A 14,399-nucleotide genomic window follows, 5' to 3' on the forward strand; every position below is an offset into this window, starting at 1 on the left:
AGTTTTATTTTCTTATTTGATTTATAGAAATTTCTTTTAATAAATCCTAATGCTTTGTTTGATTTTTTTGTAGTTTCATCAATATGTGGATTCCATGACAGTTTTTCATTTATTATAACACCTAGGTATTTTGCGTTTTTAGTCTGTGTTACTGGTTTGTCATGAATAAGATAAGTGGAATTAATTTGTTTTAGTTTTTTGTTACTCTTAACAACTGACATTTTTCTGGGTGGAAAGACATGCTCCAATTTGATTCCCATTTCTGTAATTCATCTAATTCTCTTTGTAAAATATCTGTGTCTTGTGTTGTTTTTATTGTTCTATATATTATGCAATAGTCTGCAAATAATCTGACTTTTGTTCCTGAAGTAATGCAATTTGGTAAATCATTTATGTAAATTAAAAATAGTAGTGGACCCAAGACTGTTCCTTCAGGTACACCTGAGTTTACTGTTATCGGTGTTGATTTAGAACCATTTATTATTACAGTTTGTTCTCTCCCTATCAGAAAGTCTTTAATCCACTGATGCAGTGGACCATTAATGCCGAAATATTTTAATTTTTTAAGCAAACTATGGTGGTGAACCTTGTCAAAAGCCTTAGAAAAATCTAGTAAGATAGCATCTATTTGTTCACTATTATCTAAACCTTTTGAAAAATCATCAATTAGTCCTATTAGTTGTGTTTCACATGATCTATATTTCCTAAAGCCATGTTGGTATGGTGTGAGGACATTATGTTTGTCTAAGTGGTTTATGATGTTGCTACATATTATGTGTTCTAGGATTTTACATGTGATGCTGGTAAGTGATACTGGTCTGTAGTTTCCTGGGTCAGATTTTTCTCCTTTTTAAATAGGGGGGTGACATTAGCTTCTTTCCAGTCCTTTGGTACTCTGCCCTGGTTAAGTGAAGCCTGAAAGAGTATTTTGAACACTGGGGCTAGCTCATTAGTCCCCTTAGGTAATTGAACATGTAATTTCTCCAACACCCATTCTCGGATCAAGTTGAAACTTTAAACTAACAAAAGAATTAGTCAATCAATTGTTTTGGTAATTAATAATTTTGTTTGATATCGAATAAGGGAAATAACATACATTAGATTTGTAAGTGCAGAGCTCTTTACTTAGATAAGCTTTTTTTTTTTTTTTAGGGTACAAGAGGGAGCTAGGAAAATATTTTGACATTTTAAAAGATTTGGAACCCCCGACCCCTTGAGTAACAAATATAAACAACATCATTGTCTTTAAAAAGCTTGGCTAGGTGCTCTCGCCTGACCCACTTACCAGCTCGTGTCATCGTCACTCCGTACAACAAACAGTCCCATTGAACGAGGCTTTTTTTAGTTCCTAATTTTTAGTTTCCCACCCGTCTACGATCACGTGATGAATGAAGTCTACTTTCACTTTCAAGCCACAGCCGGGTTGAGAAGTGCGAGCATGTGTTGTTTAGTGTCTTGCAGCCAAATGGAAATAAACATAACATCAAGTAGGTTCAAAGGTCAAGGGTGGAAGTGTCTACATGAATACAGAAAACAACAATCCCCAAAGTATTTCAATGCCCGAATTACTTCCTCTTCTAGATATTCTTAGGTACATTTTAGCTTAATAGTTTTTTGCTTATGTGTGGCTGTGGAGTTGTTGAATCTGTTGCTAGCTAAAGGAGATGCTGATGCTAGACCAGTGTTTCTCAAACTGTGGATCGATTCAAAATGCTCTGAAGAAGACACTTTAATGCGCCTTCGCCAATGCGATTCTCGTCGACCCGTCTTTCGTACTCCTGAATGGTCTCGAAGACGTTCTGATGGCGTCTTTATCGAGAACAAAACATGGCTGCTAGACGACGTCCTGTTGAACTCGATGATAATATTACGACAATTAAGCTTATCAAACATGCTCACGCTCTACTGATTCTCACAGTTCAGTCCCACCCCTTGTGACTGTAACCTAATTTGACTTACTCTCTTAATACTGTGAGAACTAGTGCGCTGTAGACGCCAGGACAATGAATTGGTGCAGCTCATAATGCAGGAAAACGCTTGGTTAGAGGATATGAGAACGTACTTTTTTGGGGGGCCTGTGGGGCATCACTTGTAATTCTTTTTTTTTTCTCTGTGTTGCTGTGAATAGTTTTATCGAAGGCTGTCTGGACGTGTGGTTCAAGTTTCGGAACTATGTCGTGACGATGGTGCCGATCTCAAAGCCCATCCGCTGTCATTCTCTGCCGTCATCAGAAGGTTTTGCTTGGAATTTAGAATGTAATAATCTTCATTTCTGAGAATTTTATGAAGCTTGAAAATTCATGTCAGGATCACCTTCATCTTAATCTGTCTGACCGTTGGGGCACCACACATTCTGTCGACCGTCTTTCTCCACTCCTCTCTGTCTTTTGCCTTGGATAGAACCTCTTTCAACGACAGGACCGTCCATTCTTTCATGTTTGTCTTTCCATCGCTTTCTATGTCTGTGTCTTCTTCTTTTTCCTGGTCCTGTTCCCTGTAGGATGGTCTTGGCATGTAATATGGGAATATAGTTTTTAGTTTACATTTCTTGGCACTAGTTAGCCGATCATCCCTGTATTAATCCCGTTTCTGATGTCTTCGTTAGTGATGCGGTCATTGTGTATGGGATACATTCTGTAGCATCTCAATTCCATTGCTAGGATCCTCCTCTCTAGTTCTCCAGTCGGTGTCCAAGATTCTCAAGCATGTAAGAATGTGGCCATGACCAGCGAGAGCATCAATCTGATTTTGGTGTCAAGGGCTATGCCTTGGTCTTTCCATATTGTTAATTAGTTCTGCAAGTGCGGTTCAGATTTAGTTCCTTCTCATGAAATGAGGATGTTAGGATATTAATTACACTAATTTGAAAATCGATATCGACTTTTTCTCAGAAACATGAAAAAAAAACACTTTTCAATTGAATAGTGCTATAGATAAATCTCAAAAGTTTGTCATCACCCGGGGTGAGAGAGAAAAGTAGATCAAACGAAACAAATCATCAGAACAAACTATTTCGTGTTCTCTTGTTTGCCCTTCCTACTTTTTGTTGTTGTTTTTTGTTGTTGATATGATTTATTTATTGACGTCACGAAGTGCTCTATCATTACCAAAATATCACCGAGTCACTGCTTTTGAAAACCATTTCAGCCTGGTTTATACTTGAAGAGTAAACAACAATTCATTACTCACACACACACACACACACACACACACACACACAAGACATATACCTGCTTACAAGTTTGTATACAACCCGAGTCGTGCATACCGCAAAGATTATTAGGCGAAAACAGATGAAACCAAAGAAAAACAAATGACAAGTTTATATGCTGGGGGGGGGGGGGAGGGATAGTATTTGGAGTAGACTAGAGAAAGAGAATCACGACAATGACCTCTTCATGCTGTGAACATTTCCTGGGAAAACGAAGACGCGTTGAACGCGGTAGATCTATTTATAGTTTGCTATACACGGGTGAGTTCATTTGAATGAATTTATAAACTGTCAAAATATCAAGTCAACATGCTTCACACACACACACAGACGCACGCACGCACACTAGGGATCAAAAAGAAAAAAAACCAACCACCTGCGCACCTAATCGTTTCATCGAAATCTACTCTACATTATTGGAATGTAATGAGCACAAGCTGTATGGCTTATCTAACTTAGACAATGGTTATGGTTAGGGTTATGCTTGGGAGAGTGGTTAGAAACTATGGGCGTAGCCAGGGGGGGGGGTTCTTGGGGTTCAACCCCCCCCCCCCCCGAAATGAAATCCCCCCCCCTTGGGGGGGGGAGTCGGAATTTAGTGACTGATTTTTTGCTTTGATTTTGTTTATTTTAGGTGAGATTTTAATACTAAACCATCACTTGCCCTAGCATAACCAAAGGGGTTTTGAGTTTAAAACCCCCTACCAGGGGGGTTCGAGTTTAAAAACCCCTACCAGGGGGGTTCGAGTTTAAAAACCCCTACCAGGGGGGTTCGAGTTTAAAACCCCTACCAGAGCGGTTCGAGTTTAAAAACCCCTACTAAGGGTTTTGAGTTTAAAACCCCCTACCAGGGATTTTGAGTTTTAAACCCCCTACCTGGGGTTTTTGCAGTTAACTCCCACTCTTCTATAAAACAAAACAAAAAAAAAATGCAAACGAAAATCCCCTAATTCCAAGAGCACAGTTAAGGAAGATTTTGATTTTAAAACCCCGTCTAAAATTTACGATAAACCCCCTCTTTAATATAAAAAAAAGCTATTTACGCACTCAAAATGTTATGAGCGTAGCTAAATGGGTTTCGACTCAGTTTTGAGTTTAAACCCCACTTCAGTGGGGTTTGAAGGAAAAAAATACCTCTTTTTAATAATAAAAAAAAAGCAAATTATACACTAAAAATGTTATGAATGTAGTCTATGGGGTTTTGAGTTTAAACTCCCCTCCAGTGGAGTTTGAAGCTAAAAAGTACCTCTTCAATATAAATAAAAGAAAATTACTCACTCTAAAATCTATGAGCGTAGTCAAAGGGGTTTTGAGTTTAAACCCCCCGCCATCTTCAGTGTAATAAAAAAAGCAAATTACGCACTTAAAATGCTATGAGCGTTGCCGAATGGGGTTTTGAGTTTAAACCCCCATTCAGAGGGGTTTGGTGCTAAAAATACATCTTCAATATAAAAAAAAAGCAAATTACACACTAAAATTATTTGAGCGTAGCCAAGCCAATCGGGGGTTTTGTGTTTCTTCTACAGATGGCTTTTTTTTTAAAGTTTACAACCCCTCCAGATGGTTTTGAGTCTAAGATCCCCCTACAGAGCATTTTGAGGTGGAAAACCCCCAACAGAAGATTTTGACGATAAAACTTCTCTTTTCAATATAAAATCTAAAGCAACTACAGTCACTTAATTCTAAGAGCGTATTCAAGAGAGGTTACACATTTTTACCAGTGGCAGGGCTCCATTAATAAACTGCAGTGAATAGTCATCTACCGAAATCGAAAAACACTAAATATAGCTCAACAAAGATGGCTAAGACAGATTTCAGGAGTCAGTTATAGAGATCGGATCTAAATCAAGGAAATCCTATGCCGAACTGGGAGTCGACCCCTTAGTAAGATTGTGAGAGGACGCATGAGGTTTGCGGGACATGTTCTCCGACAAAATGAATTACGCATAAGAAGAGTTGCAATGATATCCTAGTACAACTTGACGCCACTCATTCATGGAGGTCCTCATGGTAGGTGGGAAGAGGCTTCAGACATTACCAGTGACAGATTTTTATGGAAACTGCTTGACGTCAAATGCTCCGAACGGCGTGGGAGGATCTAAGTCAGTAAGAATAGCACATTAGGTTTTTGAAATAAAACTTTTTAATAGCATTAAAATGGACTGTAGATACCTCAGAATATGCATTTTGTTGGCTTTCAATACCAGAAATGGTGCTTGGCGGCGGGGCTTCCCCCCGCGCTAGGGGAGCTCCTAGCGCTCCCCCAGACCCCTTTGCTAATAATGGCGGGGAGTTCACAATTTTATGGAAACAGCTTGATGGCAAATGCGCCGAACGACGAGGGAGGGCCTAAGTCAGTAAGAATAGCACAATAGGTTTTTTAAATAGAACTTTTTAATAGCAGGAAAATGCACTGTAGATACCTCAGAATATGCATTTTGTTGGTTTTCAATATCAGAAATAGTGCTTGGCGGCGGGGCTTCGCCCCGCGCTGGGGGAGCTTCTAGCGCTCCCCCAGACCCCTTTGCTAGTAATGTCGGGGAATTTACAATTTTTTCACTAACTCATGGAAGAACCTATTCTAGGGCACAATAAACGTCTTCCGAAATAATGAAGGGTCAGAATGTAATAAAGATTATGTACACACACACACACATAAATACATATAATTTTTTTTTCGCCGGGGGGGGGGGGGTCGGGGGGGGGAAGAAAAAAATTTACCCCCCCCAAACCCCCCCCCCCCCGAAAAAAAATCCTGGCTACGCCCATGTTAGAAACAGTAGTACATCCATATGATTGAGTGAAATAGTTCGGTTATCAACATCTCCGCATTCTGCATAGCGGATATACCAAAAAGCTTACTATTTAAAGATTGGCCTCTACATAAACAAATCTTCAATATTTTTTATTTATTTTGTAAACCAAAGTATTAGTTGTATTTATCTTTCGTAAGCATCTAGTGTTGTTGTTGTTGTTGTATATTCAAAATGAATTAAGCTAACATTTTTTTTTAAATTACTTTATTTTGTTAAGTTTTTATACTTTAAATTTTTTTGTCTGTATCTAAGTAAGGAGTAATGTATCTGGCCAGAACCATGTCAAACTGGCCAGGTTGTCAAGTTTCTGGCCAGATTGGCATTTACCTTCTCTTTTATTTCCTTCCTAAATTTTTAAAAAATTCCCGAACCACTTGCAGATGAGTCTTGGAGTCCACTGGAGTGTAACGGATTTCATGCAATGGCGTCATCGATCTTTGCGTTCTCATAATGATGTTATCCGAAAGACTGTCATGATGTCACCGGTTTTTGAAGTGGAGGTGATAATGGATTCAGTTGGGAATACTTTCATTGAAAATAGAAGACCGGGGGGGGGGGTAGAGCCAGAGGTGGGGGTGAGGGAAGGGGGTTGAGGTGGAGTCCATACAAAATACACTGTGGAGTCAATGGAACTGTCTCGGGCTCAAGTATTAATATGAAGTGAATACGGATAGTCTAAAAAATATTAGAATGGAGAAAATTGCACTCGCACTATTCAAGACACAAGGTGTATCCTCGTGTGGTTCGAATGAATCAAGAGACAAGGTGTATCCTCGTGTGGTTCGAATGAATCAAGACACAAGGTGTATCCTCGTGTGGTTCGAATGAATCAAGACACAAGGTGTATTCTCGTGTGGTTCGAATGAATCAAGGCACAAGGTGCATTCTCGTGTGGTTTGAATGATTCAAGACACAAGGTGCATTCTCGTGTGGTTTGAATGATTCAAGACACAAGGTGCATTCTCGTGTGGTTTGAATGATTCAAGACACAAGGTGCATTCTCGTGTGGTTTGAATGATTCAAGACACAAGGTGCATTCTCGTGTGGTTTGAATGATTCAAGACACAAGGTGCATTCTCGTGTGGTTCGAATGATTCAAGACACAAGGTGCATTCTCGTGTGGTTTGAATGATTCAAGACACAAGGTGTATCCTCGTGTGGTTCGAATGAATCAAGACACAAGGTGTATCCTCGTGTGGTTTGAATGAATCAAGACACAAGGTGTATCCTCGTGTGGTTCGAATGAATCAAGAGACAAGGTGTATCCTCGTGTGGTTCGAATGAATCAAGACACAAGGTGCATCCTCGTGTGGTTCGAATGAATCAAGACACAAGGTGTATCCTCGTGTGGTTCGAATGAATCAAGACACAAGGTGTATCCTCGTGTGGTTCGAATGAATCAAGTAGGTCTGAGCACCAAATAGTTTATCCAGGTTGATGTCTAGCATGCCAACTGAAAAGTAACAAAAAACAACATATTCGTGTTCCACTACCTCGCCACTATCTTCAATTAATATTTTTGTGATATTTAATGTTACAATTTTATAATAATAAATAATAATATTTATTATTATCCATGAGGAAATTTGTCTTGCACTTTGTGCAATAAAAAATACATTTTAACTATAGAAACAAAAAAAAAAACGTTCCCACTAGTTTTACTCCAACGTAACATGTGAAGTGTTGCCATCAGCTAGATCCATTCATTTCAATGGTTGGCTCAGTTTGATTGCCCGGGAACAGAGGAGTTTTTGTGTCTGTTTTTTTGTAAACTGTATCTTCCATGTCTTGTATCTCCTTTGTGATGATAAAATCTCACAATTCTGGCCCAGAGGGTGTTTTTTTATAAGTGATATTTGAAATAAATAATATCTGATATATAATATTTGTAATATTTAACACCATATATGATAATTGAACTTTACTGTGTGAATGGAAGGAATCACCAGACATCTAGCTTAAAGGGAAACTCCGATGGTTTTTCAAATTTGAGTTATTGAGATATTTAAATTCTAAGTAAAAAGTTGTAATGGTAAACATTTTACCATTTTTTATTTAAATGCTTAGAAACATTTATATTTAATAAACTAGACAGTAAATTCTTGACATATCCAAAAAAACGGGGTTCTATGAGATTTTTTTTTAGGTTAGCATACGTCACTTCCCTCAACAATACTGAAAGGGAAACTAGATTTGACCAATCGTATCGCTTCATTCTTACAGTAGCTGTTAGGCTGTAAGTCTTATTGGCGGCCTAGTCAAGCGTACAGTTATATATAGATAGATACATTTAAAAGTATTAGGACAACCAACTCGAGAAATAAAGTAACATTTTCATCTAAGCCCCTCCCTGTCCCAAGAAGTAAATAGATCGCAGGTCTGACTGATTCGAACAAACTGGTCAGTGTAAGGCTAGTCTAGACTACGTGTAGTCAGTCATGACAAGACAACCAAGCGATAGTGTTTGTTGTGTGTTGAGTGGTCAGGCGAGAAGATACACACTGCCGTAGTTAGTCAAGCATGTAAATATACTTTAACACGCATTTATTTCTTTGCTTACAAGATCTAGTTAACTGCTTAGACGAATATATATTTCTTTTACGAGAATGTAAACGTTACTGTATGGTTTTCCGTTATACAGTAAGTCAATAGATTAAATTAATAGGCTAGTGTGACGTCACAGAAACCCGGTGAAAGTGACCGTTTTGGATGCGCAGGAAAATTACGTCAGAAACATATCTATTACTAGGTTATTATTGCAAATAAAAACAAATATATATATATATATATATATATATATATATTCATTATCTGTAGATCTAAACATATATTATATCAAAAATTGTCAAAACCATCGGAGTTTCCCTTTAATTAAGACCTTTGGTGGCTTGTTTTTTTTTTTTTTTTTTTTTAATTTTTTTTTTTTAAATTGTCATATGTAAATATGACAATGTTTCAATATGTTCATTGGGAATAGGCGTGTCCAGGTCGACTCTAGGTAAGGCAGGGGTTCTCAACCTGTGGGTCGCGACCCCTTTGGGGGTCGATTGTAGATTTGCCAGGGGTCGCCAAAGACCATCGAAAAAGTTTATTGTTTTTGTCTACTCCTATATTGCTGTGTGTGTGTGCGAGGGGGGGGGGGTCGCGGCAGAGTGGGGATTGTAAAAAGGGGTCGCCGAGCTTAAAAGGTTGAGAACCGCTGAGGTAAGGGAATAGGCGTGTCTGGGTAAGGAAGGAGTATCTATGTAAGGGAATAGACGTGTCTAGGTAAGGAAGGAGTATCTATGTAAGGTAATAGACGTCTCTATGTAAGGGAACAGGTGTCTATAGGTGTGTTTAGGTGTGTTTAGGTAAGTGTGATAAGGTGTTCAGGAAAATGCGTTTCTATGTAAGATTGGAGAGAGGGCTAAGATTCGAATTCTTCCTGAATATGTGACTTACATATTCGGAGTCGTTGTAAACGTGTACCAGCTACTTACTTATCTTATCTTATCTTATATAAAACGGACGTTACTTCAAAAAAAGATGATGATCCTCGAAATAAAGAATCACCCTTTGTGTCAGGATTTTGTGATTTTACCATCACAAAAGAGATACAAGACACCGATAGCAAAGACAAACAGATACAAACACTCTTTTGTTCCCCTGGCAATCAAATCATTAAATAAGAACAATCTGGTATAAACTTTGTCACATGTAAATTATGAGTGAGTCTGGCGTGAATGTACACTTTGGTTTCTTATAGTAAGACAAATTTCCTTACGGATAATAAAGATTATTATTATTATTATTATTATTATTATTATTTAGTCATGCATATTAACCAATGATCTCAATTCTGCTATGTCACTGGTTTTCCAGGCTGGCTCAGGCAACCCATTCCATGCTCTAATAGCACTAGGGAAGAAGGAGTATTTGTACAAATTTGTCCTAGCATATGGGACGAGGAATGTGTCTTTATCTTTGTGTCTTTCTAGTCAATGTTCGTCTTTAGCACTTTTGTAATCTTAATTTTCAGATAAAATAAACCTAGCAACATCCTTGAAGGAGAACTACCATTAACACACGATAGCCTGTCACTGTTTGAATGCCAGTGGTCAGTTGAGAGGACGTCATGGAGGAACGAGAACTAGACCTCAGCGTCTGGGTGAACATCTCGCCCGAGTGCCCCCTCAACTCGGACGAAGAGAGCAGGGACAGCTCCCCGAAAGGGTGCCTCACCATCGCCGATAACCACGACAACGGCGACGAAGCTGACGATAATGGTCATCAGGTGGTCGCTGAGGATAAAATGGACGAGACGGCAGACGAGCTGTTACAGAGGCTTGCAGGCCGCCATGACGATTTCCTATCCACAGTAGTAAGTAGATCTTTTTTTTTTGTGTCTAGTTCAGCGGTTCTCAACCTTTTTTTCTCGGCGACCCCTTATTATAATCCCCACTCTGCCGCGACCCCCACCCACAAAGCAATAGAAGAATAGACTATAACAATCCATATTTTCGATGGTCTTAGGCGACCACTGGCAATTCGTAAATCGACCCCTAAGGCCCAAGGGGGTTGCGACCCACAGGTTGAGAACCCCTGGTCTAGTTGTATGTCCTTGATCTTACCATTCACCCATGAATGTTGAACCTACTTTTATCAACAACTAGCGGGATATGACCCGCAGCCTGTGTGCCTTAGTTTCGGTATTACTGATTTGGTGGATTGGATTTAGATCTATGTCAAATGTTAAACACAGCGAATGTTCCCTTTACAATTTTTAAAGTTCATTTTACCAACAACATAAAATTAGAGTGTGAAAATGGGTTTACCCGTTTAGCAGGCATATTCATATCATATACAAAATACTGTGTAAACGGGCTTACCCGATTTGTTAAAAAATGTCGTTCTTTATTAGAGATAAATTTAATTGTCGTTTTTTTTCAATATATATTTTAGGACCCCCCAGTTATGGAAGGGGCATATAACATACACTTGAGTTAGAGCCTTTTTTAGGACCCCCCAGTTATGGAAGGGGCATATAACATACACTTGAGTTAGAGCCTTTTTTAGGACCCCCCAGTTATGGAAGGGGCATATAACATACACTTGAGTTAGAGCCTTTTTTAGGACCCCCCAGTTATGGAAGGGGCATATAACATACACTTGAGTTAGGGCCTTTATTATGATCTAAGGAACATTTATGCCAAGTTTTATCAAGATTGGTCAAACAGTTACGATTGCTATGCGGGATGCATACATACACACACCTTGCTTTCAATTATATATATTATATGTACGACTTCTTATGAGAATAAATTATGGAGTGAGAAATGAGGCACTGATGCTAACTCTTCTACAACCTTTCACCAAGTGTCTTGCCACCGAATGACCAGGAACTCGACAACTGTGTCAGTTCTATTAGTGTCTTCTTGTTTCTACACCTATCTCCTTCCGGTTTGTGTGTTCTCGGGGATCATTATAAGGTCGTTAGGATGAAAATATCCTTGGCCACCACAGTATGAAATGTATTATTAAGGCCAGGTGGGGTCAGAGAGGAATCTGTGAAGCTGTATCAACTAGGGCGTTCTAGTTAAAATATGTTATATATTACACCAGGCCATGTAGATTCATCTGTAGACTGTAGGTGACTTTAAGGTAACTGAGTAACTATAGGTAATTTATGCTGTACGTTACTATAATGTAAGTTCCCATTTCAGACCTTGCGATCTATAGGGCAGATACTATAAAGGTCATCTGTTTATGTGGCCCACGGTTAGCGAGGGTGTCATGTGTCCAGCACAACGACCAACCACCTTTTCTTTTTCCCAACCAATGTCAGGTACTAGGCGGACTCAGAGGCGTCCTATAGATCCCGAAATTCAAAATCTTGAACGCCTCCAAAACTGTAATGTACCTGCAATTTAATTAAGCAACAACAAACTATTAACCATAGTGATACCCATGTAATATTATGAAAATGGCAAGAAAGCGGATTGATGATTTTGGAAATTGTAAGGCTTTTGGTTTTGGCTCTGGCTGTCAACTTTTATAACTGTCCATTTATTTGATACGCTGACATTAAAGCCTTGGATTTAAATACAAACATTACAGCCCGCCCACCCCCAGCTCAACATATCTATTGACGTCAAATTTAAACACCTCCAATGATGCCAGATAAGAACACCTCCAATGATGCCAGATAAGAACACCTCCAATGATGCCAGATAAGAACACCTCCAATAATGCCAGATAAGAACACCTCCAATGATGCCAGATAAGAACACCTCCAATGATGCCAGATAAGAACACCTCCAATGATGCCGGATAAGAACACCTCCAATGATGCCAGATAAGAACACCTCCAATGATGCCATATAAGAATACCTCCAATAATGCCAGATAAGAACACCTCCAATGATGCCAGATAAGAACACCTCCAATGATGCCAGATAAGAACACCTCCAATGATGCCAGATAAGAACACCTCCAATGATGCCAGATAAGAACACCTCCAATAATGCCAGATAAGAACACCTCCAATGATGCCAGATAAGAACACCTCCAATGATGCCAGATAAGAACACCTCCAATGATGCCGGATAAGAACACCTCCAATGATGCCAGATAAGAACACCTCCAATGATGCCATATAAGAATACCTCCAATAATGCCAGATAAGAACACCTCCAATGATGCCAGATAAGAACACCTCCAATGATGCCAGATAAGAACACCTCCAATGATGCCATATAAGAACACCTCCAATGATGCCAGATAAGAATACCTCCAATAATGCCAGATAAGAACACCTCCAATGATGCCAGATAAGAACACCTCCAATGATGCCAGATAAGAACACCTCCAATGATGCCATATAAGAATACCTCCAATGATGCCAGATAAGAACACCTCCAATGATGCCAGATAAGAACACCTCCAATGATGCCAGATAAGAACACCTCCAATGATGCCATATAAGAATACCTCCAATAATGCCAGATAAGAACACCTCCAATGATGCCAGATAAGAACACCTCCAATGATGCCAGATAAGAACACCTCCAATGATGCCATATAAGAACACCTCCAATGATGCCAGATAAGAATACCTCCAATAATGCCAGATAAAAACACCTCCAATGATGCCAGATAAGAACACCTCCAATGATGCCAGATAAGAACACCTCCAATGATGCCAGATAAGAACACCTCCAATGATGCCAGATAAGAACACCTCCAATGATGCCAGATAAGAACACCTCCAATGATGCCAGATAAGAACACCTCCAATGATGCCAGATAAGAATACCTCCAATGATGCCAGATAAGAACACCTCCAATGATGCCAGATAAGAACACCTCCAATGATGCCAGATAAGAACACCTCCAATGATGCCAGATAAGAACACCTCCAATGATGCCAGATAAGAACACCTCCAATGATGCCAGATAAGAATACCTCCAATGATGCCAGATAAGAACACCTCCAATGATGTCAGATAAAAACACCTCCAATGATGCCAGATAAGAACACCTACAATGATGCCAGATAAGAACACCTCCAATAATGCCAGATAAGAACACATCCAATGATTCAGATAAGAACACCTCCAATGATGCCAGATAAGAACACCTCCAATGATCCCAGATAAAAAGACCTCCAGTGATGCCAGATACCAAAATACTTATATCCATATATCTCCAAGTCCTTTTAAATTTGCAACGGAAAATAAAAAGCTTATAATTTTTAAAAAAGTTATTCATTTAGTCCATTACAAAATAAGAAGACAATATTTAACTCTAGTTGATCTGCACTGTTGCCTTCACCATGGCCATGTATGATGTCACGATTTTAATGCAATACTTTTCTACAAATCTCCTCCATTCAACCAGGCAATGCCATAAAATAATAGTTGAATAACATTTTTGATCCATCCTCTGGCATAATGTCAATAAGGAAAACCGTCTTGGGTGAGTGCGCATGCGTGTATATGAGCATAAGTTTGTGCAGTGACAGTTGAAGCGTAAAACCAGACATCAAGTTTTAAGGTCCGCTTGAGCACTAGCAGGTCAACATGGGCATGGCATTAGTTGACTGAAGGACTCCAGCAAGTTTGTCATGTCTTTATGATCAGCGACAAAGTCTAGTATGCCTACACGGCCATATCGAGCCAGTGATAAGTGACATTAGCAAACAGTTTTTTTTTTAAATGGCACTAGTCTAGTAAACATTGATATTGTTACAGAAAGCAGTAGTTGACAACTCTAGCTGAATCCAGTGGACATCGCCTAATAAACAGAATGCTGACAACTTTAGACAGCCCCAGTTTACATACAGTAATGGTTAGACAAGAGGGTAGAGTTCTTTTTCCTTGCCATTTTTTAAA

General features: G+C 39.1%; 1 protein-coding gene across 1 annotated transcript in view; it reads left to right on the forward strand.

Moving 5' to 3' along the window:
• LOC106074487 (uncharacterized) overlaps positions 1-14,399 on the forward strand; it is a 139,243-nt gene that overhangs the window by 43,442 nt on the left and 81,402 nt on the right. Inside the window, exon 2 of the mRNA XM_056006447.1 lies at positions 10,046-10,387. Within this exon, the coding sequence (XP_055862422.1) occupies positions 10,142-10,387 (246 nt within the window). The 5' untranslated portion in view covers positions 10,046-10,141. The remainder of the gene's footprint in view (positions 1-10,045; positions 10,388-14,399) is intronic.

Source organism: Biomphalaria glabrata, chromosome 12 (genome assembly GCF_947242115.1).
Source record: "Biomphalaria glabrata chromosome 12, xgBioGlab47.1, whole genome shotgun sequence".
NCBI lineage: Eukaryota > Metazoa > Mollusca > Gastropoda > Planorbidae > Biomphalaria > Biomphalaria glabrata.